At 45.4% G+C, this 27688-nt stretch overlaps 1 protein-coding gene across 1 annotated transcript in view; it reads right to left on the bottom strand.

The window, feature by feature from the left end:
• DPEP1 (dipeptidase 1) overlaps positions 1-23443 on the bottom strand; it is a 54016-nt gene extending 30573 nt beyond the window's left edge. The window contains exons 1-6 of the mRNA XM_068261653.1: positions 23065-23443; positions 14686-14812; positions 11314-11430; positions 5915-5927; positions 4841-4991; positions 1524-1593 (exon numbers count right to left, since the gene is read on the bottom strand). Coding sequence (XP_068117754.1) covers positions 1524-1593; positions 4841-4991; positions 5915-5927; positions 11314-11430; positions 14686-14812; positions 23065-23174 — 588 coding nt within the window. The 5' untranslated portion in view covers positions 23175-23443. The remainder of the gene's footprint in view (positions 1-1523; positions 1594-4840; positions 4992-5914; positions 5928-11313; positions 11431-14685; positions 14813-23064) is intronic.
• Positions 23444-27688: the final 4245 nt, after the last annotated feature.

The following is a 27688-nucleotide window of genomic DNA, read 5'->3' as shown; positions in this document are numbered from 1 at the left end:
TGCAGCTGTGGTTCTCTGTGGGAAGGGAGGGTGGAGTGGGCAGCGGCAGAGCGCACAGTAGCAGGAGGGGGACCTAGGAGGAGAGCCTGGCTCTGAAGACAATCAGCAGCGCACGGCATCATTTGACAAGACAAGACAAATAACATTTATATCGCGCTTTTCTCCTGGTGGACTCAAAGCGCCAGAGCTGCAGCCACTAGGACGCACCCTATAGGCAGTAGCAGTGTTAGAGAGACTTGCCTACGGTCTCCTACTGAATAGGTGCTGGCTTACTGAACAGGCAGAGCTGAGATTCGAACCCTGGTCTCCTGTGTCAGCGGCAGAGCCCTTAAAGGGACTCCAAGCAGTGCCTGTGGATATACCTTTAAGCATACCCACAACTAATTCATTACATCCTCACACCTACCAGCATGATGTTTGTAATTATATCCCCCTGGGTTCCTTATATTTCATTGCATTGTGCTGAATCGAGCTGCCAACTTTGGAGAAAAGTCGTCCTGTGGCCGTGATTTCGATCGTGAAAATATCGAAAACTAAAAGGCATAGAGCAGCTGTTTATATATCATTGGAAAGAGGAGAAAGAGAGCTTTAAAATGATATGAATCTTTCCATAGCTACTGCACTGCTCAGAGTCCCTTTAACCATTATACCATCCAGCCACCGCTGACTTTGGAGAAAAGTCGTCCTGTGGCCGCGATTTCAATCGCGAAAATATCGAAAACTAAAAGGCATAGAGCAGCCGTTTAGATATCATTGGAAAGAGGAGAAAGTCCCTTTAACCATTATACCATCCAGCCACCGCTGACAGGATGGCAAGGGCTGGTTTATGTGCTAATGGGGCCCCTTTGACTCTGAATGGGGGCCCCAAGCGACTGCTTTTGTTGCCTGGTCGGTAATCCGGCCCTGAGTAGTGGCCGCACTAGTGAAGTATCACGGTTGCGATACTTCATAGCAGTGGCCGTAGAGCGCATTGCTATGTAAACAACACACGTAACCAAGGAAAGCACGCTGCATGGCCTTGTGTAGCATGCAGCCCTGGATTTCGGTTGCGCTGCTTTATGAATCACTGCTCTCCCTCCTGCCTCTTCCCCCTCCCCTTGCTTGTAGAGTCCTCAGACACAGGCTGGGAGCTGGAATGATTTGTCTGGGATCTGTCCACACAAGAGCAGCTTGCTAACAAGTAAGGATTGACGCATGCCAGCAAACCAGCCAAGGACACCTGGAGGTGCCTTTTCTTCCATAATAGCACCATCATTTGGATATTCTGCTCTGCTCAAAAGCCTCTGAGTTCTGTTTGTGAGGTTGATATTTGGTTCATATCATTGCTGAATTAGTTAGCCCTAATGTTTTCACCTGAGCCAGGCAAAAATATCTAAAGCTCACCATGCAAACATCTATTTTGATCACCTAAATGGACCCCACTAGCCCAACCCCCCCCCCCCCCCCCAAAAAAAAAATTGAAGCTGGATCCCCCATTAGATAGATAGTATTATTGGGTAAGATCTTGTACTCTGTGTTTTTACCTTCCCAAAGTCAGACAGCCCGTTGCTCTTCGCAGGGTCACTTCCCTGATCCACCAGCCAGTTGTCCACCCTAAGCAGACAGGAGAAATGGGCGGGATCAACTAATACCGCAAGAGTTTGATTCACAAAAAATATTCAACCCATCAGTGAATTCAACAACAAGTCAGAACATGTCTCAAATACCTGAAATTTCTAGTTATATACTGTATTTTTTTGACTATAAGACTCACTTTTTTTCTCCCAAAACTGTGGGTGCACGCGTGTAAAAGTCACTGCATCTTATAGTCCAAATACAGGGAGTTCCTGACGTGCGTACGCCTGCCAATACAAACCCCAAACACGCCGCAATGTCAGGGACTCCCTGTACTGCGGCCATGCAGAGGAGGACACAAAGGGACACAAAGGGGAATAGAGGACACAGGGAGGTACAAGGGGGCATGAGGTACAAAGGAGGCATAATCCACAAGATGCCCCTTCACCATGGATGCAACAGGTTTAGTATATATTTTTTCTTCTGGTGTTTATCCTCTAAACCTGGGTGCATCTTATGGTCAAGAACGTCTTCTAGTCTGAAAAATACGGTAACTAACCATCTGAAAATCTGCAGCACAGCAGAAGTCAGACTGTGTGGGAGGAGCCAGATATTGCTGCCAAGCACTGGGAGCTGCAGTGGGAGGAGCTTTCATGCATTTATAAGGTTGGGGTCGTTCAGGGAAGGAGCTATTTATACTTTTCCTCCTCTAGGACAGATGTTTTTTATGATTCTCGCGGATTTCTCCCAGAAATCCGAATCCGGATTACAGGTTCAATAGCAAAAAGCCCCAACACATCCATCTCTCTCCATCTCTCTCTCCCTCTCTCTCCTTGCTTATTTGCCTAATTTGCTAGATGAAAGCAGTGGGACACATGGTGAAACTGCTTACAGGCTTCAATTCAAGACTTCAGAATAAGAAAGATCATGTGCCCCCCTGGATGATGCTGGCGTAACACACACAGCAAAGGACAGCTATTTGAAGTCTGGAAGATTCCAGGGCAAGGGTGGGAAGGATGAAAAGCTAGGTGGCCATGCAACCCTTCCTGCTAGGGATGGCCTTGCCTCTTGTGTTCAACAGTTGTCTGAAGAGAACCCCAGATAGCCATTTAGCAGCAATGACACACACAGTCCTTGTGGCAAAATTGGTTAGTGCATTTGGCTGTTAACCGAAAGGGTTGGTGGTTCAAGCCCACCCAGGGATGGCCTTGCCTTTTGTGTTTTGTGAAGGGAACTAATGTACCCTTCTTAAACTTGAAGATTGTATACAAATGTAAGCAGACTGCAGAGTCAGGGCCGGATTTCTGGTAAGGCCACATAGGCCATGGCCTAGGGCACCAGAAATTTAGGGGCGGCTCAGTGAGAGGCAGTAAAGCTGTTCTATACAGCCATCCCTATCTACAAGGACAGCTTTAACCTTTGAACACTCTGTCCTGTACTTCTGTCATCCCTGCAAGTCCTGTAAGCTCTATCCTGCAGGTACACATTAGCCTAAAGGTGGCCACACACCATACAATTTTTTAAATATCTGTTCAATTTAAGAATTGCAATCAATTTTTCTGACGGATTGTAACATTTCAAAAATATGACCGATGTACCACACACCTATGTTAAATTTTTCCCCAATTATGATAAAAATGATTAGAAACTCTGAGAAAATTGCTAGGGTGTGTATATTAATACATTGGCAATCTACCACACACCATACAATCTTCAGAAAGATTGAAGAAAAAGATCTGGCATTCCGAATCGATAAAAACTGGAAATCCGATCGGATTTTTCAGTCGAATGAAAAAAAAGCTTTCTTTTTTTTTCGAGAGATCCGATCATTTTTATCGAATTGCCGTAAAATCGGATCATTTTATTGTATCGTGTGTGGCCACCTTAACTCAGATGGAGACACAATGGGTCCATCATTAACGAGATGGCAAACATAACATAAAAGTTCTTAAGGAAAACATAATTTATAATCTATACGCATATTACTGAAATAGCTATTGTCTGTGACATCCAATGATGGAAAGTAAGGAGAATTCTCATTGGGGCACACAGAAATAACAACCATACAGACGGTATAGTTGGCCTTGGGCGGTAAAAAGTACAAATCCGGCCCTGTGCAGAGTGGTGCAGCGGAAGTGTGCTGGGCACATAACCCAGAGGTTGATGGATTGAAACCATCCTCTGCTAGGTATGATTTCATTTTTGCACCTCGCTTTATCGTATGGGCAAAACGGTTTCCATAGCCCTGTAAGAGAAGGTGTAATAAGGGCTTTAGGACATAGATATTACAGTAGCCAAGGCTACTCCTGGGCCTTTCTTGTAGTTAGAGATGAGTGAAATGGCTGGCTTCAGCCTGTAATGTTAGTTGACCTGGGTTCGATTCCCGGCCAATGGTGGTATAGTGGTGAGCATAGCTGCCTTCTAAGCAGTGGATCTGGGTTCGATTCCTGGCCAAGGTATGTGAGCGTGGTTTTGACATCCTACAAATCCCTGGAAGGGAAGGGAGGAGGAAGGTGGGTAAGAGGCTAGAAGGTGTTTTTAAAGGTTAGAAATGGTTTTAAAGCATTTTGAAAAGCACTTCTGGTTTCTCTATCCGGATATCCGAATAGGTCGGATATCCACGGAGAATGCGTTCGAATATCCACGTTCATGTGGATATCTAAAAGGTCGGATTCGGATATCCGAACCAGATCCGGATATCTGAAAATCCGGATCAATTCGGGTTTTAAAAAGTACTTTCCGAGCAACACTAGTAGCCAGCACTCCTGATACAGACCCATGCAGTACTCCCTGCACTCCTGATACAGACCCATGCAGTACTCCCTGCACTCCTGATACAGGAGTGCAGGGAGTACTGGATGGGTCTGTAAGTGCAGAGAGTGCTGGCTACATCTGTATCAGGAGTGCTGGCTGGGTCTGTATCAGGAGTGCAGGGAGTGCTGGCTACATCTGTATCAGGAGTGCAGGGAGTGCCGGCTGGGTCTCTATCAGGAGTGCAAGCAACTGATGTCCAAGGGAGCGGTTAATGAAAAAGAGGGGCTACATCAAATGCATGATACACATGGCAAAGGGGGCTGCACATGGAATGGGAGGGGCGTTGCTGCACAAGAAAGGGGGGGGGGGACAATGTACTTGGCCTAGGGGCACAAAAAGTATATATCCAGCCAATATCTCAGTAGGCTGTGTGCAGAGCCAGAGGGGCTGAAGGGGACCGGTCCTGCATTGCTATATTGTTACACCCTTCCCCTCTTCCCACCAACACCCCTAACAGAGGCTGCGGTCTTACCAGGGGGCGTTACAGCTGTGTGTTAGGGTCATATAACGCACTCCTAGGTTGTAGAAGGTACGGAGGACCCCCAGGCTGCTGTCAATGGAGTGTCCACCTTCCACCCCAATTAGACTGGCCACCTTCTTCTCCTTAAAGGCCTTCTGGATACCTGTGAATAAAACATTTGTTCATCTTGGAACTGTGCACACCAATTGTCTACAGCAATAAAACCGCCAACAAGTGAAGGTAATAATATGGATTATCTAGTTACAAGAGCACCTGTCACACAGTACAATATATTACTCAGCAAGTAAACAGTCAGGTGTTGCACAAACTGCGCAAATAGTTAGAAACACAAGGCAAGCAAGAGACACATCCATTGCGTGTGGGGTTGCGTGGAAGTCCAGGGTTTATGGGATTCTGTTACTAGATTTTTGGCAAAATTTTACAATGCCCAATAGAGCTTTCATTTAAGGCCTCTCTATTGGGGATTATTGATAATGAGACTTGCAGTAAACAAAAAAACAAAAAAAACAAACAAACAAAAAAAAAAGTAGTGTTAATCTTAGACTTGCCTTCTTTTATGCCCGAAAGAGTTCATTGTCCTTCTGTGGAGGACTTCAAATCGGGAATTTCACCATAAAAATCAAATTTTAACAGCAACTGGTCTGAGTGTAATAAGTGATAAATATGCTAATCCTGCACTCAAAACTTATTCTGCTGTTATGGTTTGGACTTTGGAGTCATCCCATACTTTAGGAGCACTGGCCCTTTAATAGTCAGTGCCAAACAGTTGCATGCTGGGTGTTCTTTTTATGTATAATATACAGGTCCTTCTCAAAAAATTAGCATATTGTGATAAAGTTCATTATTTTCTGTAAGGTTCTGATAAACATAAGACTTTCATATATTTTAGATTCATTACACACAACTGAAGTAGTTCAAGCCTTTTATTGTTTTAATATTGATGATTTTGGCATACAGCTCATGAAAACCCCAAATTCCTATCTCAAAAAATTAGCATATCATGAAAAGGTTCTCTAAACGAGCTATTAACCTAATCATCTGAATTAACTAATTAACGCTAAACACCTGCAAAAGATTCCTGAGGCTTTTAAAAACTCCCAGTCTGGTTTATTACTCAAAACCGCAATCATGGGTAAGACTGCCGACCTGACTGCTGTCCAGAAGGCCATCATTGACACCCTCAAGCAAGAGGGTAAGACACAGAAAGAAATTTCTGAACGAATAGGCTGTTCCCAGAGTGCTGTATCAAGGCACCTCAGTGGGAAGTCTGTGGGAAGGAAAAAAAGTGTGGCAGAAAACGCTGCACAACGAGAAGAGGTGACCGGACCCTGAGGAAGATTGTGGAGAAGGACCAATTCCAGACCTTGGGGGACCTGTGGAAGCAGTGGACTGAGTCTGGAGTAGAAACATCCAGAGCCACCGTGTACAGGCGTGTGCAGGAAATGGGCTACAGGTGCCGCATTCCCCAGGTCAAGCGACTTTTGAAACAGAAACAGTGGCAGAAGCGCCTGACCTGGACTACAGAGAAGCAGCACTGGACTGTTGCTCAGTGGTCCAAAGTACTTTTTTCGGATGAAAGCAACTTTTACATGTCATTCGGAAATCAAGGTGCCAGAGTCTGGAGGAAGACTGGGGAGAGGGAAATGCCTGAAGTCCAGTGTCAAGTACCCACAGTCAGCGATGGTCTTGGTACCATGTCAGCTGCTGGTGTTGGTCCACTGTATTTTATCAAGGGCAGGGTCAATGCAGCTAGCTATCAGGAGATTTTGGAGCACTTCATGCTTCCATCTGCTGAAAAGCTTTATGGAGATTTCATTTTTCAGCCTGTGGCACTGCTCAGGTGTTATGGAGGCCCAGGATGCTTCGATAGCGGCCTTAAGCTCATCCAGAGTGTTGGGTCTTGTGTCTCTCAACTTTCTCTTCACAATATCCCACAGATTCTCTATGGGGTTCAGGTCAGGAGAGTTGGCAGGCCAATTGAGCACAGTAATACTATGGCCAGTAAACCATTTACCAGTGGTTTTGGCACTGTGAGCAGGTGCCAGGTCGTGCTGAAAAATGAAATCTTCATCTCCATAAAGCTTTTCAGCAGATGGAAGCATGAACCCACTTTTGAACCAGAAACAGCAGCAGAAGCGCCTGACCTGGGCTACAGAGAAGCAGCACTGGACAGTTGCTCAGTGGTCCAAAGTACTTTTTTCGGATGAAAGCAACTTTTCCATGTCATTCGTAAATCAAGGTGCCAGAGTCTGGAGGAAGACTGGGGAGAGGGAAATGCCAAAATGCCTGAAGTCCAGTGTCAAGTACCCACAGTCAGTGATGGTCTGGGGTACCATGTCAGCTGCTGGTGTTGGACCACTGTGTTTTATCAAGGGCAGGGTCAATGCAGCTAGCTATCAGGAGATTTTGGAGCACTTCATGCTTCCATCTGCTGAAAAGCTTTATGGAGATTTCATTTTTCAGCACGACCTGGCACCTGCTCACAGTGCCAAAACCACTGGTAAATGGTTTACTGACCATAGTATTACTGTGCTCAATTGGCCTGCCAACTCTCCTGACCTGAACCCCATAGAGAATCTGTGGGATATTGTGAAGAGAAAGTTAAAGGGATACTGTAGGGGGGTCGGGGGAAAATGAGCTGAACGTACCCGGGGCTTCTAATGGTCCCCCGCAGACATCCTGTGTTGGCGCAGCCACTCACCGATGCTCCGGCCCCGCCTCCAGTTCACTTCTGGAATTTCTGACTTTAAAGTCAGAAAACCACTTCGCCTGCGTTGCCGTGTCCTCGCTCCCGCCGATGTCACCAGGAGTGTATAGCAGAAGCCCAGTATGGTCTGTGTCTGCGCAGTATGCTCCTGGTGCCATCAGCGGGATCGAGGACACGTCAACGCAGGCGGAGTGGTTTTCTGACTTTAAAGTCAGAAATTCCAGAAGTGAACCGGAGGCGGGGCCGGAGCATCGGGGAGTGGCTGCGCCAACACAGTATGTCTGCGGGGGACCATTAGAAGCCCCGGGTAAGTTCAGCTCATTTTCCCCCGACCCCCCTACAGTATCCCTTTAAGAGACACAAGACCCAACACTCTGGATGAGCTTAAGGCCGCTATCGAAGCATCCTGGGCCTCCATAACACCTGAGCAGTGCCACAGGCTGATTGCCTCCATGCCACGCCGCATTGAAGCAGTCATTTCTGCAAAAGGATTCCCGACCAAGTATTGAGTGCATAACTGAACATAATTATGTGAAGGTTGACTTTGTTTTGTTTTAAAAAAAAAAATCTTTTCTTTTATTGGTCGGATGAAATATGCTAATTTTTTGAGATAGGAATTTTGGGTTTTCATGAGCTGTATGCCAAAATCATCAATATTAACCACTTCACCACTGAGGGGTTTTACCCCCTGACCACCAGAGCAATTTTCACCTTTCAGCGCTCCTTCCATTCATTTGTCTATAACTTTATCATTACTTATCACAATGAAATGAACTATATCTTGTTTTTTCCGCCACCAATTAGGCTTTCTTTAGGTGGGACATTATGCCAAGAATTATTTTATTCTAAATGTGTTTTAATGGGAAAATAGGAAAACATGTGGGAAAAAAATTATTTTTCAGTTTTCGGCCATTATAGTTTTTAAATAATGCATGCTACTGTAATTAAAATCCATGAAATTTGCCCTTTTGTCCCGGTTATAAAACCGTTTAAATTATGTCCCTATCACAATGTTTGGCGCCAATATTTTATTTGGAAATAAAAGGTGCATTTTTTTCAGTTTTGTGTCCATCCCTAATTACAAGCCCATAGTTTATAAAGTAACAGTGTTATATCCTCCTGACATTAATATTTAAAAAGTTTAGTCCCTAAGGTAACTATTTATGTATTTTTTTTTAATTGTAAATTTAATTTTTTTTTTTATTACAAAAAATCCGGACGCTTGGAGGAAGTAGGAGGCTGGGTAAGTTTTTTTTTTTTCACAATGATCGCGCTGCTTAGCGGAAAAGCAGCGGATCATTGCGGGGCTTAGATCAACGAACGGGAATGGATTTTCCCGTTCATTGATCTCCGGGCGAGCGGCCGGCGGCGTGTTTACCCGTGGGAATGCGCGCTACAGCGCGCGGGAGCCCGGGCAGCGGCGGGAGCGCGGAAAGTACGGATTTCTCCGTCCCTGGGGGTTAAAGGATGGAAAAAGGGACGGAGAAATTTGTACGGGCGGGGGTAAAGTGGTTAAAACAATAAAAGGCTTGAGCTACTTCAGTTGTGGGTAATGAATCTAAAATATATGAAAGTCTAATGTTTATCCGTACATTACAGAAAATAATGAACTTTATCACAATATGCAATTTTTTTCAGAAGGACCTGTATTTCTCCTCTTCCTTTTATTTCCCTGCCTAGCTGCCTATCTGAAACACGATCCTCTGCTCACTTGTGTTTACAAGCAAGGCTGAGGTGACTCAGCAATTGGAGGAGAAAATAAAAAAAAAAGTTAAGACCAGAAATGACATCAGGATTTAGCCTCAAACTGTGGGCAAAAAACATGGTTCCCACCAGGAACAGAATTCTCTTCATTTACTATATAAAATTCACTGAAATCAAAAACATGGACAGTACAATACATGTGTTATGTAAGTAGATCAAGTATTTATCTACTTATATATGTGACTTTTTTCCCTGGCATAGTATGGCTGATCCTACTGCTTTAAAACTCTGGTAAATCAAAACCTCCCTCTTTACAGTCTTCAGAATCAATTTATTTATTTTCGCCAAGTAAGTTTGCACCTACAAGGAATTTGTCTTGGCAGTTGCTTAACAAACACAAACAAAAACAATACAAGGACAGACAGTGTGAATATTACAAGTTAAGGACATTATAAGTATAGTGGCAGTAAGCAATGTGAGAATTGTTCATGTTTAGTTCTGTGCTGATTACTTTCAGTCCTAGCAGCTCTAACGTGGTTCAGCATTAAGTATGGCTACCGCTTGAGGAAAAAAGCTGTTCCTGTGTCTGGAGGTTTTGGTAGCGATTGACCGGAATCTTACTCCTGAAGGCATGCGCTGGAAGATGGAGTGAGCTGGGTGAGAGGGGTCAGAGGCAATTTTGGTTGCTCTCTTTCTGCACCTGCTAGTGTAAAGATCCTGCAGGGAAGGTAAGCTACAGCCAATTATCCTTTCCGCTGTTCGGATGATGCGCTGCAGCCTCCCCTTTCCTAATGCTGAGCAGGAGCCGAACCATACAGTCATAGATGATGTTATGGTGGATTCGATGATTGCAGTGTAGAACTGCACCATTAGATTTTGAGGTAGGCCAAACTTTTTCAGCTGCCGTAGATGGTACATTCTCTGTTGCGCTTTGCTTACCGTACTTATCAAGTGTGAGGTCATCCATCTTAAGGTAGCCACACACACCATACAATTTTTTAAATATCTGTTCAATTTAAGAATTGCAATCAATTTTTCTGATTGATAGTAACATTTCAAAAATATGACCAATGTACCACACACATCACATACATTTTTCCTCAATTATGATAAAAATGATTGGAAACTGACAAAATTGCTAGGGCGTGTATATTAATAAATTGACAATCTAACCATACACTCTTTAGAAGGATTTGAAGAAAAATCTGGCATTCCGGATCGATGAAAATCGAAGAAAACTGGAAATCCGATCGGATTTTTCAGCCGAATGAAAAAAAAGCTTTCGATTTTTTCGGGAGATCCAATCATTATCGAATTGCTGTAAAATCGGATCATTTTATTGTATCGTGTGTGGCCACCTTATGTTTGGTAAGGTGTGGGGACTGTGGGTTGAGGCTGTCATTCCCAACTTGGATATCATGATAAGATTCTCAGATAAACACTTATAAGTATCTGGATTCACAACTACGCCAGTGCGAATCTACGCATCGTAGTTCGTAGGTGACGTTTCAAAACTACGCTTACAAATTTACGCGTAGCGAAGTACCACTACGCGTTGCTTATACCCACTATGCGTAGTTAACATGTGTATTGCGTAGTGAACTACGAATGCGTTACTCGCGTCTAATTTTCAAATTCCTGGTATAAGCATTAAAGAGGAAATAATGCGTACATTTTTCTGCATGCGGGCATAAGCATCCGCACACACTACGCTTCGCACTATGCGTAATTGCGTATTTTAACGCGTAGTCTACTAAATGCATACAAAGCGAATATTTGATTTAGAAGCCGTAGTTTGGCGAAGCGTAATTTAAATTATGGACATTTGCCTAATGCACTTTGTTTAATTTTGTGATTGTACAATTTTCTATATCATACTGTATTTTTCTGGGCACTGAGACTGTTTGTGGATTGGGGGTGGGGTAAGGTGTTGGCATTGTTTTATATAAGTTGTGAAACTTTAATAAAAATTCTGTTAAAAAAAAAAGTTAGAGACACACGGCAGCCCCATGGGCGCTACGGATGTCCTCATCTCACCTTCGGAGCTGGCAACGCACGCGAATATGCTGGGGTACTTTTCACACATGCGATGGATGACATCGATCTGCTCCAGCGTCCTCTTCACCGCGTCCTTTCCCTGCGTGTCGCAAGGGACAAAGGCTGCCCAAAACTGCAAGAGTCCATACAGGAAAAATTAGCTTTTAACCCTGTTGTCCCACAATTCTCGTTTCCTACACACCCTGCAATCATCATACAATTCTGCTGGCCGGCAAAGAGGTTTGGCGTTTTCTGGAAAGGTTTATAACAGAAGAGCGGTGCTTCCAGTTAGGAGATATTAAAGCTTGGTCACACGGATGGTGCCTAAAAATGCCTAAAAAAATGTTTTTTGTGACTCCTGACACAGAAAGTGGTTCCTCGCCCCATAAAAGGCCAAGAATATTTCCTAGCCCATAAGGCCACCATCAGTCACCTGACACCACCAGGACCGCTTCTAGACTTTTTCCTGCCTGAGGCAAACTTGTGAGGATGCCCAGCTCACCCTGCTCCTGAGAAAGTCCCAGCGCCACGAATCACGATTCCCCCTCCAGGCCACCATGGACTCGGGGTTAAGATGCAATTTGGCTGCCAGCTCTTGCTGGTGGCTGAATTGCAGTGTAAATTTCGTAATTTCTGGAAGCACGGTGGCGTAGTGGTTAGCGCTCTCGCCTTGCAGCGCTGGGTTCCCGGTTGAATCCTATCCAGGGCAACATCTGCAAATCGTTTGTATGTTCTCCCAGTGTCTGTGTGGGTTTCCCCCGGGCACTCCAGTTTCCTCCCACATCCCAAAAACAGATAAGTAAATTGGTTTCCCCTGAAAATTGGATCTAGACTATGATACATACACTACACAATACATATATAGACATAGGACCAGGGCCGGCCCGCTCATGAGGCGGGGTGAAACATTTGCCTCAGGCGGCATTTCTGGGGGGGCGGCACCCGCCTGTCTATGGGTGCGGGGGCTGCTTGGCGAGCTGGAGGGGTAGCGGGCAGGACGGGGGTATTGGGCCTAGCGGTGGGGAGGGGGTCGGACCCCCCCCTCCCTCGCCTGGGTCCCCCGATCTGCACTCCTCTCCAGCTTTAAAAAGTGAAGTACCAGCTCTATGATAAGAGGCAACGGGCTGGGATCACTCACCTCTTCCTCGCTCGATCCAGCGTGCGCTCCACTGATGTCACTTCCTGCAACGCCGCCCACTGTATTGTAAGTGGACGGCGTTGCAGGAAGTGACGTCAGTGAAGCGCTAGGCCCAATACCCCCTTCCTGCCTGCTACCCCTCCAGCTCGGCGGCCCCCCCACCCACGAGGGGGATGGGCGGCGGCCATTTTTTTCTAATTTTGCCTCAGGCAGCAAAAAGTCTTGGGCCGGCCCTGCATAGGACTATCGTAAGGACCAGATTGTGAGCTCCTCTGAGGGACAGTTAAGGGACAAAACAATAAATGCTGTACAGCGCTGCGGAAGAGGTCGGCGCTACATAAATACATAAATACTATTAATAATAAAAATAATTTGTGCTCCGTCTCTTGCCGGCTTCCAAATTACCCTCAGAGTTCCGCTATAGCCGTAATTCACATTACAGCCCATGGTGCTGCCTAAATGTCCGGGGCCTTTTTTTCACGATTCGACCCATCATACATCTTCATCTGACATCCCCCCCCCCCACTTCCTGTCCTCACTTCACTCCACCACCACCTCACCCCCATTTCCTACTATCACTAATCACCTTAAAGGACATCCGAGGTGAAAATAAACTGATAAAAACAATTGTATATATCCTCCTTCTCCTAAATATGACTTTTTTTTAAGATATCCCACAGTTTTATTTATATTTAAACCTGTTTTGTTAAGTTTTTACTGTTTCATTACTGTTTCATTGTCTCTGCTCAAGGACACCTTCATTGAAGTATGCCAGAGCTCAAATCTATGAATTGTTGACCCTTTTTATCTTTTTCCTGCTCTCAGAAGCCATTTACTGACAGGAAAGTGTTTTATGGCTGTAATTCCTTACCAGGGAGGGAAGAACACAGCCTAGTTATGTGGCACTGGCACTGTACATACACATGTCTATCATCATGTCACCTCGGTTGTCCTTTAACTGCTACTTAACCAGCCACACATGATTCCATCCCCAACATGTCCACTCCCTCCCACAAACCCATCCCCCCACCGGCCCACTTCCTCAGTTCCCACCTCTTTCATTCACCAACTACCGCCCTCAATCCCACCTCCTGCCACCATCAGGGCTGGATCTCTGGAAAGGCCACAGAGGCCCGGGTCTTGGGCGGCTGCAGCCCAAGGGGGGCACCTGGACATGAGAGGGGCTGCTTCCTATGGAGGCTGAAAACGGGGAGTAACACATGAAAAAGGGGAAAGTAATTCCCAAGGAAGATGTTGATGAAAGAGAGGGGATACAGTACATGCATGATACACATGGAAGAGGAGGCTGCACATGGAATGGGAAGGGCTGCTGCACATGGATGATACACATGGAAGAGGGGGCTGCACATGGAGTGGGAGGGGCTACAGTACATGGATGATACACCTGGAAGAGGGGGCTGCACAAGGAATGGGAGGGGTTGCTGTACATGGAAGAGGGGGCTGCACAAGGAATGGGAGGGGTTGCTGTACATGGAAGAGGGGGCTGCACAAGGAATGGGAGGGGTTGCTGTACATGGAAGAGGGGGCTGCACAAGGAATGGGAGGGGTTGCTGTACATGGATGATACACATGGAATGGGAGGGGTGGCTGTACATGGATGATACACATGGAAGAGGGGGCTGCACATGGAATGGGAGGGGTTGCTGTACATAGATGTTACACATAGAAGAGGGGGCTGCACATGGAATGGGAGGGGTTGCTGTACATAGATGTTACACATGGAAGAGGGGGCTGCACATGGAATGGGAGGGGTTGCTGTACATGGAAGAGGGGGCTGCACAAGGAATGGGAGGGGTTGCTGTACATGGAAGAGGGGGCTGCACAAGGAATGGGAGGGGTTGCTGTACATGGAAGAGGGGGCTGCACAAGGAATGGGAGGGGTTGCTGTACATGGATGATACACATGGAATGGGACGGGTTGCTGTACATGGATGATACACATGGAAGAGGGGGCTGCACATGGAATGGGAGGGGTTGCTGTACATAGATGTTACACATGGAAGAGGGGGCTGCACATGGAATGGGAGGGGTTGCTGTACATAGATGTTACACATGGAAGAGGGGGCTGCACATGGAATGGGAGGGGTTGCTGTACATGCATGGCACACATGGAAGAGGGGGCTGCACATGGAATGGGAGGGGCTTCTGTACATAAAAGGGGAGCCACCACAGCATACTTGGCCTAGGGGCATAAAATGTGTAAATCCAGCCTTGACCACCATCACTCACCTGACCCCCCACTTTTCCCGCTTGCAGCTTCGGGATGTTGGTGTGGGTGTCATTCAGGGTAATCAGGTCCACTTTATTCCACTGGTTGTTGAACTTGCTGAGTAGCTGCCAGGGTAGATCGTTGTGTCTGTTGGGGTAGAGAACAAAGCAGGCAAGTTATCGTAATCAACTAATATCGCTCATTTATTGCAGCGAGAATCAGAGATCTCTTGTGCTGCTCAGTTCATACAACCAAGCAAGCAAGTTGTGGCTGTTTTCCATTCCCCACACCTGATTGGTTACTTGAGGTGACAGGGAGATCCTCACAACTGGTCATTAGTAAAAATCACCCCAGAGTAGGAGTTATACTTTTGATAAAAAAACGTTTTTTCTTTCCTAATTAGATACAGTATTAAACATTACTACTTGCAGCCAATATGTGTCACCCAAAACCATCTTTGCAGACTTCACATTGAGACACCTGATGTTGAAAAGCTATCTTGGGATACACAGGATCTTCTCAAAAAAATTAGCATATTGTGATAAAGTTCATTATTTTCTGTAATGTACTGATAAACATTAGACTTTCATATATTTTAGATTCATTACACACAACTGAAGTAGTTCAAGCCTTTTATTGTTTTAATATTGATGATTTTGGCATACAGCTCATGAAAACCCAACATTCCTATCAAAAAATTAGCATATTTCATCCGACCAATAAAAGAAAAGTGTTTTTAAAACAAAAAAAAAAGTCAACCTTCAAATAATGATGTTCAGTTATGCACTCAATACTTGGTCGGGAATCCTTTTGCAGAAATGACTGCTTCAATGCGGCGTGGCATGGAGGCAATCAGCCTGTGGCACTGCTCAGGTGTTATGGAGGCCCAGGATGCTTCGATAGCGGCCTTAAGCTCATCCAGAGTGTTGGGTCTTGCGTCTCTCAACATTCTTTTCACAATATTCCACAGATTCTCTATGGGGTTCAGGTCAGGAGAGTTAGCAGGCCAATTGAGCACAGTAATACCATGGTCAGTAAACCATTTACCAGTGGTTTTGGCACTGTGAGCAGGTGCCAGGTCGTGCTGAAAAATGAAATCTCTATAAAGCTTTTCAGCAGATGGAAGCATGAAGTGCTCCAAAATCTCCTGATAGCTAGCTGCATTGACCCTGCCCTTGATAAAACACAGTGGTCCAACACCAGCAGCTGACATGGTACCCCAGACCATCACTGACTGTGGGTACTTGACACTGGACTTCAGGCATTTTGGCATTTCCCTCTCCCCAGTCTTCCTCCAGACTCTGGCACCTTGATTTACGAATGACATGGAAAAGTTGCTTTCATCCGAAAAAAGTACTTTGGACCACTGAGCAACTGTCCAGTGCTGCTTCTCTGTAGCCCAGGTCAGGCGCTTCTGCCGCTGTTTCTGGTTCAAAAGTGGGTTCATGCTTCCATCTGCTGAAAAGCTTTATGGAGATGAAGATTTCATTTTTCAGCACGACCTGGCACCTGCTCACAGTGCCAAAACCACTGGTAAATGGTTTACTGGCCATAGTATTACTGTGCTCAATTGGCCTGCCAACTCTCCTGACCTGAACCCCATAGAGAATCTGTGGGATATTGTGAAGAGAAAGTTGAGAGACGCAAGACCCAACACTCTGGATGAGCTTAAGGCCGCTATCGAAGCATCCTGGGCCTCCATAACAACTGAGCAGTGCCACAGACTGATTGCCTCCATGCCACGCCGCATTGAAGCAGTCATTTCTGCAAAAGGATTCCCGACCAAGTATTGAGTGCATAACTAAACAATTATTGGAAGGTTGACTTTTTTTGTTTCTTTTATTGGTCGGATGAAATATGCTAATTTTTTTTCCCCACCCTAAACATGGACACTAGCCCGGAGCGTGTCAAAATTGGTCGATGCTGGAATGGTTTTGATTGAAAGTGCTCAATCGCGCGGTGGAAACAGTGTTAGAAATTGCAACAAAAATATATAATTGTCCAAAAAAAAAAAAGGTTAAAAAGAAGGTAATGGTGGACCTACCCAAACAGCCAATTTCAGACTTCTTTTACACTGCAAACTGCAATTTCGATTCAGATTTTTACTGGATGCTAGCAACACAAAAAGAAAAATGCAAAAACACGTAGCATTCAGGACTTTTTTTTTTTTTTTTTTACATCGCATCATGAATCGGAATCCGCATTACATATAGTGTAAAAGAGCCCTCAAAAAGACTATTTATCACTTTACAAAAACACCAAGCTGTGCAACGTGTTTCGCGGGACACAGCCGGCTTCTTCAGGCAAAAAGGGAGTCTCTTATAAATCAGGCGCCCAGTACACGGATTTCCTAGCTATTTATTGGCGCCTCTGTTACATTACTAGTTGTGTTACCAACTGTCCATCCTTGGTAAAGGGGCATTACCCCTGTCCTCACTACAGAGAGCGACTTCTTAAAGGGAACCCCGGGTGAGAGGGATATGGAGGCTGACATTTATTTCCTCCTAAACAATGCAGATTGCATGGCTGTCCTGCTGATCCTCTGCCTCTAATGCTGGTAATACACAATCAGATTTTTCAGCAGATTTACTGTCCGATCAATTTTCTGATCATTTTTATAATCGATTTCCATTTACTTCTATGAGAAATCGATCAGAAAAATGATCGAAAACAACATTGGACCCGTCGGAAATTATAAAAATATCTCATGGTGTATTCCCTGCATTATACTTTAAGCCATAGACCCTGACATAGCCGGCCTTTGACCTGAGCGACCGGAGCGGTCGCTCAGGGCGCCAGCTTCCAAGGGGGCGCCTGTAGCTGGTTGCCTATACTGAGGGCACCTACACCTGATTTCCTATACTGGGGGGCACCTGTAACTGTCTACCTTTACTGAGGGCACCAACACCTAGCTACCTATACTGGAGGCACCTACGCCTGGCTACCTATGGGGGCGATGGAGAGCTTCAACTGACTTCCTATACAGGGGGCACCTATTCTTGGCAACCTATATTGAGGGCACCTACACGAGATCCTATACTGGGGGCACCTATACCTGGCCACCTACCCATACTGAGACTGAGGGCATTTTTTTGGGGGGACGCACTGCGGCTATAACGCGTGGTGCAAATTGTCAGTACTGTGCTATCATTCTAAATGGGGGTGGGGAGGGCGGCTAACTGCCCCACTGATTGTTTTCATTAATATTTCTGAAAGGTTCTAGCCTTCATTTTTAAGTGTATTCAGGATAATGCACTCTTTCTATCCATTCGTGGTTATTGATAGTATCTTTTCTATTATACATACGTGACGTGTTACGGAGATCTGAGCATTTGTGTCACAATGTCAAAAAGGTTGGGAACCACCGTCCTAGGAGACATCTCAGGAGAAAAGGTGAATTGCATATGGGCCTGTGTGTGTGCGCGCACGCAGGAAGAGGATGAAGGGGGGGGGGGGGGGGGGACACAAATATCAGGTTTCGCTCAGGGCGCTGTGAAACCTAAGGCCAGCCCTGGACCCTGAACAAGCATGCAGATGACAAATCTGACAAGATTAGCTGCATGCTTATTTCAGGTGTGTGATTTAGACTCTACTGACCAGAAAGATCAGCAGGGCTGCCAGGCAACTGGTATGGTTTAAAAGGAAATAAATATGGCAGCTTCCATAAGTCTCACACCTCGAGTTCCTTTTAACCTTAGTTCGGGTCTGGTTTATTCTTCCTAACTGACTTTACAGTGGTTGGTTTGGAGGTACTTGAGAGTATTCTCTCATTAGACATTCCTATACCTTCTGGTATAATAGAATACACTGTATTGGGCTTTTGGTTGTCTTCTATTTGTCTTGCAAGTTTCTGTAGTTGTGATGTAGTTCCTGCACTACATCGGGTCTCCTCATTCTGCACAGACAAGCAGTCTCAAGGCTCATACACACACACACACACACACACACAACTCACAACTGTCGCCACAAACACGTGGCACGCGCATATTGCGGCGACAGGTCCCGGTCCCCGTGTGTATGAAGCGCGCCATGAACCGACGCCAGTCAGAGCTGTCACCAGGCGTTTGACGTGGACAAATGCCGGCAACAGCTGTCGCCGCAACTGTCGCTAGTCCACGCGTACTGCGTTTGTATGCGGACTAGCGACAGCAACCCACACACCGTGCACGGAGCTTCCGGCGGGGAGGGGGGGGGGAGGAACCTACGGAGACAGCTTCCGCCGCATCTCTGTCCCTCTGTGCGCCGTGTGTACAACTGCTGCACAGAGGGACCTGGCGACGAACTGTTGACTTTTTTTTTTGTCTCTTGTGAGAGACATCTGTACCTCGTGTGTATGAGGCTTCAGAGACGACGACGACGGCCGCCGCCGCCACCACCACCACCGCCGCCACCACCACCATCATCACAGAAAACACCAGTAAATGATGTAAAAAAAAAAATAAAATAAAACCACTAGAGGTGATACAATCAGGAGGTCACAGAGAAATCCAATCTGCCCGGTCAGTTTACCCAGAGCGCAGGCTGGCAGGGAGCCTGGGGATCCCTAAATGCATAGCATATAAAGGCTTCATCTGACCATAAAGATTTAAAGGACAACCGAGGTGACATGTGACATGATGATATAGACATGGGTATGTACAGTGCCTAGCACACAAATAATTAGGCTGTGTTTCTCTCTCTGCCTAAAAGAGTTAAAAATCAGGTATGCAAATTACTATTTCTGTCCGGGTCGGACTATAACGCAACTCTTACTGATAAGGAATTGCAGCCATATAACACTTTCCTGGCAGTAATTGGCATCTGAGAGTAGAAAAGAGATCAAAAGGATCAAGTTCACAGATTTTAACTCTGGCATACTTCAATGAATGCGTCATTGAGAAGAGGCCATGAAACAGTAAAACTTAAAAAAGTAGATTAAAAAATAAAATAGTGAAATATATTAAAAAGTCATTTTCAGAAGAAGGAGGATAGATAAAATTGTTTACTCATTAGTTAATTTTCACCTCGGAGGTCCTCTAAGCTAGCCATACATCTAGCGATAATGGGCAGATTTAACCAAGAGACTAATCTCTCTCCAATAGAATCTGATGAGAGAGATCTATCGGCTGTCCATACACTGCAGGCCGATTCCCAATCAATTTCATGCTGAAATCGATCCGGAATCGGTATTGTGCCCCACATCTGCCACCTCAGTGCTGTCCCCCCAATGATAAATGTCCCCTGGGCCAGGGTAAAGTATACGTTACCTGTCTGCGGCCTCTGCTTGTCCCCCGCTGGCTTCTGGGATTCCTCCTCTGCATATACACGTACCCCACATGGTTTCCTAGTAAGGGCTCACGTGTTTCACCCTGAAATTGGTCCCATTGTCGGTCAGGCATGCACTTGGCGGCACCGATTTTCATTCAATTTGATTATGATAATCAAATCGGATGGTCGATCGGCCGCCAAGTCTCCTGATGTATGGCCACTTTTAAGGTGGCCACCAACAATACAATTATGAATGATTCTTCATATGAATAATTACTACATTAGAGTATTAGATAGTTTGGTTAGGAGATTGTTTTGATTAGAAATGATTGTTTGGTTAGGAGATTTTTGTCCGTTAGTGGTCCCAATCCAATCAGATTGACAGGATTGATCCGAAAATTGGATTGATTTAATTAATTTCATTGGATTGGTTAGGAGATTATTTTTTTTCCTTTAGGCCTCTTTCACAGTGGGACGTTGCGTTTGATGCGACGTTAAGGTCGCACAACGTGCCCCTAACGCAGCGCAAGTAGGTTATGAAATTGGACATTATTTTGCACTGCGTTATGTGTCTCTTGGTGCGCCGTTTTCGTCGCATACTGATAGAAACGAAAACGGCGCATGCATTACATTTAAAAAAAACCTTACTGAGCATGTGCAACACACATAACGCAGCAGATTTATTGCTAAACGCACAGCATGCAGCACTTTCTAAATATTGCTACACGTTACATACAACGCAACATGTGCACTGTGAATGTCGCACAGACTTAGTATTGCTGTGCGTTAGTCTGCGTTATAAAATTTCCTAACGTGCGACTTTAACGTCGCACTGTAAAATGGCCTTAGTGGTCCCAAACGGTCATTTCCGATCGTTCATACGAAGAATCGTTCAGCAAATTGTATTATTAGTGGCCACTTCAAAAGTTCATGCACATATCCAATTTTGACTGTCCAATCACTGACCAGTTTTTTTTTCATATTGAAAAGCTTTATTCAGAAGCATAAAAGCAGAGTACAATCAAACATTCAAAAAGCAATATCCAGGTAGAAAATTCAGCTACAGGGGTCCAAATATGGAGATTAAAAACAGGAGATACAAAAACAACCAAGAGAGAGGCCATATAAGGAATATCTAGCCAGAACAGAGCCTCTCCTAAATAGCTCAAAAGAGCAACAAACAATAATGTACAATAAGTTCATAGACAATATACGGAATAACAGGGAGCTGAAAAAGGACACGTAGGATGGTGACCAGTTTTACCAGCACCATGTAGTATGAGGGCCAACAGATTCTGAATGCTATGGACAGATTGCATCGGTAAGCTCTCATACTACATGGAAGTTATAAAATTGGTCAATCGTTAGCCAATCAAAATTGGATGTGTGCATCAGGTTAAAATTTAATCTGGGAGATTTGAAAAGTCAAAAATGTAGATACTTGCCACAGAACAGGGAAACCTCTGGACCCTACAGAGGCTTCCTCCATACCTCTACTTTCCTCCTTCCCAGCATTACCCTCAAAGTTCCACGGAGCTTGCCTGCACAGCGCATGCACAGACCACTTGGAGACGTCGCTCAGGCTTGGTGGAAAAATCCGAGTCTGCCCGTCTCCGTGCTACTGCACATGCGCAATCCGTCTGTGCAGTGCGGGCGAGCTCCATTGACAAGCCCTTGTTGACAGGCTTGCGGGGCCGGGGGTCCTGGAGCAGCGAGGAGGAGAGAGACAAGAGAGCCTCTGGGATCCAGAAGCTTCCCTCTCCCAAGATACGTACCCAAATGGGCTGTTATTTCCCTTCTGGGTTACTTGAAGGGGTTCTTTCACGAATGAGGAAAATAAATGAAAAGTGGTTTATGCATAAACTATTAAACATCCTTGTAAAATAGTGTAAAAAAAGTTTTTAGTTTTTTTTTAAAAAAATGAATGGTTTCATCAATACAACATGTAGTGTAAATAGTGAGGTATGAAGGACTGGGAGGCTAATCCATTTGTTAGGGTTTTTTTTTTTTTTTACTCTCTTCTCACAACCATAACTGCTGCCTACATTGTTTTCAGTGGTATAACCCACTTCTAGCAGGAATCGCCGTTATAACCCTTAGGGCCCTTTTCCACCAGCGCAAAATTGCAAAAACGCAAACCGCAAGCGATTTTACAATCGCTACGGTTTGCTTTTTAACATGGGAATCGCGGTAGGTCATTTCCACTACCGCGATTCGTTTTTGCGGGGAACACAAACGCGCGGCGGAGCGATAATTGCCGCGATTTTGCTATGCAGTGCATAGCATAGCAAAATCGCGGCCGCGAACGTCGGGGAATCGCCGGTAATTGCAATTCAGCAATCGCTAGCGTTCAGCGTGAACGCTAGCGATTGCTAGTGGAAAAGGGCCCTAATAGCTGAGCTGCTCTGAACTGCTGAATATGTGTTTACATTGTTGCTAGGCAACCAGACCCGATGCAGAGACTGCTTTGTAAAAAGAGTCATAAGCTGTTGGGAGAATCAGTCCCATCTACACCACATGATTCTGTCAGATTCGATTCATTGATAGGATTTGATTCAATCTGACATGTCTGATTCATGATTCGATTCAATTTGAATCAAATCATGAATCGGACATGTCAGATTGAATCAAATCATATCAATGAATCAAATCAAATTGAATCGAATCTGACAAAGAATCATATGGTGTAGATGGGACTGATTCTCCCTGCAGCTTATGACTTTTCACAAAACCAGTTTCTGCAGGGGTCTGGTTGCCTAGCAACAATGTAAACACATATTCAGCAGCTCAGCTATTAGGGTTATAATGGCGATTCCTGCTAGAAGTGGGTTATACCACTGATAACTATGTAGGCAGCAGTTATGGTTGTAAAAGAAAGTAAAAAAAACAAAAAAACACCCCTAACAGATGGATTAGCCTCCCGGTCCTTCATACCTCACTATTTACAATACATGTATTGATGAAACCATTCGTTTTTTTTTTGTTTTTTTTTTACTTTTTACACTATTTTAGAAGGATGTTTAATAGTTTATGCATAAACCACTTTTTATTTTTTTCCTCATTCGCGGAAGAACCCCTTTAAAGTCTAAGCAACGTTCATATTACCGTATATATGTACCCATCTTCACTCTGTTCTCTAGTGTGTCACTTACCCATCTATGACAGGAACATTCTCCATTATGCTCTCGGCCTGCGTACGGTTGGAAAGTGCCCCCATCATCAGCTCTGACAGAATAAGGAGCAGTACCCCCAGGGACTTCATGGTGATTGTATGGTGTGATCTGGACGCAGCAGGTGGTGTCCTTCAGGTTACTGCATGTATGCGTCCAAATTCTGGAGGATGCTGTCCAAGTTGGTTTGATCACAGGAGAAGGTAGGTGTCCTCCAGGTTGGTGTGGTCACGATTGAGTCCCAATTCTGGATGATGTCCTTCAGGTTGGTGTGGTCACAGCAGCTGGCAGGTACCCCTATTCTGGATGATGTCCTCCAGGTTGGTGTGGTCACAGCAGCTGGCAGGTACCCCTATTCCGGATGATGTCCTCCAGGTTGGTGTGGTCACAGGAGAAGGTAGGTATCTATATTCTGTATGAGGTCCTTCAGGTTGGAGTGGTGGTCACAGGAGAAGGTAGGTGTGTCTATTGTGGATGGTGTCCTCCAGGTTGGTGTGGTCACAGGAGAAGGTAGGTGGTCTATATTGTGGATGGTGTCCTCCAGGTTGGTGTGGTCACAGGAGAAGGTAGGTATCTCTTTGGCTCCTGGATGTGATTTGGCATTGGCTGCTCCTCACATATCTGGTAGATGATCAGCTCTGCTGGTTTATATGTTCTGTGGAAGGACATTAATCAGTAACAAGCATACCTGTATTTTACTACAGTGATTTATCATCTCCAGCAATTATTCACACATTTGTCAGTAAACCCTGAAGTCCCTTGTGAGGACACTGACTGTTGGGGTCATGGAGTTTCAGCAATGCTGAAGAGGAGATTGAAAAGTTAGAGGGAGATTTAAAAGAGGACCTGTCACTTCTGCATCTGTAAACTGGTTTCATATTAGTGTGTACTGACAACTATATTCTTACACAAGCTGAGACTTTGTAGAGTGTATCTAAAGATAAAATAGGAACATGAAGCAAAACCTCAGAAAGGACAGAACAGATTCTACTCATTTCACACTAGCAGTAGTTAGTTGGGAGGCTCGATGTTGGACAGGATGGAGACAAGCAAGTTCTATCAGTGCTGCTATCTCTGCACTCAAGGTGTGCTTGTCAATGAAAGCGTTAACTGTTACTGGGAGCCCTATATGACTATATGTTATGCTGGGAATACACAGTTTGTTTTTTAGGCGATTAGATGGTTCGATAGATCATTTTCAACATGTCTGATCTCCCTTTTAATTTATTGCCACTCGATTTCCTGATAGAAGTGAATGTAAAAAGATAAGAAAAACAAGTGGTAGATAAGCGAATCGACTGCAGAATCGAGCGGCAAAAAACGATCGAGAGCAGAAATGCAAAGCATGTATTCCCAGCATTACAGGGATCTGTTATGGAGGAGCTGTCTATTACATAGGTTGCTGTCTGTCTCTGAATGAATCAGGCGTGTGTACGCGCCTTAACAAACGATGGTTCGTCAGAGCCGCCCGTGGGGTGGCCATTCTAGCGACAGTTTCAGTGTGTGTACAGTCTGTCGGTCGGCTGTTAAGCCTCATCTACACGCGTAGATGAGGCTCCAAAGGGTGTTATCCATCGAGCCGCTGATGCGGCTCGATTGATAAGATCCGACAGGTCGGATCTTGCTACCGCCGATTCCCTGCTCGTTCCCCACGAGGGGACAATGGCAGGGAATCGAGCGGAAGATAAGCGGTGCCGGGCGGGGACGAGGGCGGATCGAATGTGACGCACGCGCGGGAGAGCGGTGACACGGCGGGTACGCGCGGGGATGCGGAAGAGGCAATCCGGCGGCTAATCGAGCCACCGGATCGCTCCAATGTAGCTCCGTGTTGATGAGGCTTTAAGGCTGGTTTTGAAAGATCAGCCGAGCGTATCAGTCAAAACCAGCCTCATCAGCCTGACAACAGACTGTACACACCAGCAAACTTTCGTCAGAACGGCCGCCCCGCGGGCTGGTCCGTCGACCCGGCGTTTGCAGGAATCAGGCGTGTGTACGCGCCTTTAGGCTACGAATGAAGGTTTTTTAAATTTCCTCCTTTTTTGGGGGGGGGGGGGGGGGGGGGGGAGGATGTGGAGTCTTTGGCTGGAAGTTTGGGACATGCATGCTGCCCAATTATGTTATATGGGGGAGGGAGAACCTGCCTAATGTTACTAGAAGCAGGGGCGTAACTAGAAATCACTACCCCCCTGCAAATCTTTGGATGGGGCCCCCTGCTACCAACACCCCCCCCCCCACACACACACACACACTTTCTGCACAGGTACACTGGGAACCAATAGCTAGAGCTATTGCTAGTTACATAGTTACTTCGGTTGAAAAAAAAAGACATACGTCCATCGAGTTCAAGCCGAATTACAATGTTTTAAAAAGTAACTGTAGCTCTGTCTTCTGACGGCGCCACTGTGCACCACTATAGCCATAATTCCTATAATCGTCTATGGTAAAATCTCCTGCGCTGGATACAATGTGTTCGGAAACATCGCTAGTTGCTTGTCCTTAGGCATCATATCTCAGCTCAGTTTCCTGGAAGGACCACCATTTGTTTGTGCCTAGATATCAGGTCTTCAACTCGGCTGGCTCCAGGATTGCTCCGTTCTCCATACACGTGCGCCACGTCACGTGGTTGCCTAATAACGTGGCTGCGTGTGTGACGTCTGATGTCATACGCGCGCACTTACTAGGCAACCACGTGGAGGCGCATGTATGAAGAGTGGAGTGCCCCCGGGGCCAGCAGAGAACAAGTGGAGGCTGCGGACAGATAATGTATAACTTGTACCGGGCACCGGGGGGACATTCAACATTAGGGGGGACAGCTGCTGCTATGGGGCCCTGGAGCATAGGTGGCCCAGGTGGTACTTTAATGTATTCACCATTAACTTTCTTGTATTTCTCCACCCTCTGACTTTGCCTCAGTTGCCATGGACTATATGCAGTGTAGATTGCATAAGAATGTAAATTGCCCAATTATCTAATATCCATAGGGTGGGGCAGGTGGCCCAAGAGTGCCTACATCTGAGGGCCCCATGAAAGTTTAGCTATGGGGCCCTATGATCTTCAGTTACGCTACTGGGCCCAACATCTTGCAGCATGTGCAATTGACTGATGCAACCAATTTTGTCCCAAAATTGGTTGCTTTGTGTGTCGGGTATGCACTTGGTGGCACAGATTTTCATACCATTTGGATGGTCGATCTGCCACCAAGTCACCCGATGTATATCTACCTTAAAGAGAACCAGAGCTAACCTAAAGAAAAGATTCTATACATACCTTGGGCTTCCTCCAGCCCCATACGTACGGATCGCCCCCACACTGCTGTCCGCAATTACGAGAACCGGCTCCCCGCTCTGCCGTCAGTCGGAGCCAGTCTAGCGTAGCAGAGGTGCGCTCTTTGCGTATCTCTGCAGCAGTGTATGGAGAGATACGTAGAGGGCGCACTTCTCCTGGGTAGCCTGGCTCCGATGACGTCACTGACGGGAGGCGGTAGATGCAGGCAGCGGTGGATGGCGGCGTGGGAGCGATCCATGCATATAGGGCTGGAGGAAGCCCCAGGTATGTATAGAATCTTTTCTTTAGGTTAGCTCTGGTTCCCTTTAAAGGCTTGTACACACGTCTGACTGAAGCCAATGATGGGTCCGTCGGCACCTCCTGCTGGACGGGTTTTCAGCAGACAGTACAGCGAGTGTACAGTCTGTCGGCGGACTGATAAGGCTGTTTCTGAGCGATCCGCCCGGCGGATCGTTCAGGAACAGCCTTACAGAGCAATTTTCACCCTTCAGCGCTCCTTCCATTCATTTGCCTATAACTTTATTACTACTTATCACAACAAAATTATCTATACCTTGTTTTTTTCGCCACCAATTAGGCTTTCTTTGAGGGTACTTTTTGCTAAGAATTATTGTATTGTACAGGTGTTTTAACAGGAAAAATAAGAACATTTTTTTCTCAGTTTCTGCCATTATAGTTTTAAAATAATACCTGCTCTCATAATTAAAACCTACCCATTGTATTTGCTCATTTTTCCTGGTGATTACATTTAACATTTAAAAATTTTAAATTTTCCAAAGTACGATGTATGGCGCCAATATTTTATTTGGAAATTAAGGAGCATTTTCTCAGTGTTGCGTCCATCCCTAATTATAAGCCCATAATTTATAAAATAACAGTAATATACACTCTTGACATACATATTAAAAAAAGTTCAGTCCCTTATGTAACTTTTTATGTATATATATTTTTTTTAACTGTACATTTTTTTTTTTTTACAAACAAAATTAGGGGTAACTCTTGGGGAGTGTGGGAGGTAAGGGGTTCATTTAAAATGTAAAAATAGGTCTATTTTAAAAAATGTTTTTAGATGTAATTTTACTTTTTGTCCAGAAGATGTCCTCGCACAAAACTTCCCTATGTGTAGTATTTCTACACAAAGAGGAAGCAATGCGTGGACGTGTAACTATCGGGTTTTGTGAATGACTGAGCCATCTCATAGACGGCGGCTTTTATTCACACGGGGACTTAGATCAATAAATGGGAACTGTGTTCTGGGAGCGGGCGTGCATGTCCCTGCAAGAAGATATAAGTAACTGCAGGGAAGTAATTTCTCGTCCTG

The sequence above is a fragment of the Hyperolius riggenbachi genome, chromosome 11 (assembly GCF_040937935.1).
Source record: "Hyperolius riggenbachi isolate aHypRig1 chromosome 11, aHypRig1.pri, whole genome shotgun sequence".
Taxonomy (NCBI): domain Eukaryota; kingdom Metazoa; phylum Chordata; class Amphibia; order Anura; family Hyperoliidae; genus Hyperolius; species Hyperolius riggenbachi.
This window is presented reverse-complemented; position numbering and strand designations above follow the sequence as displayed.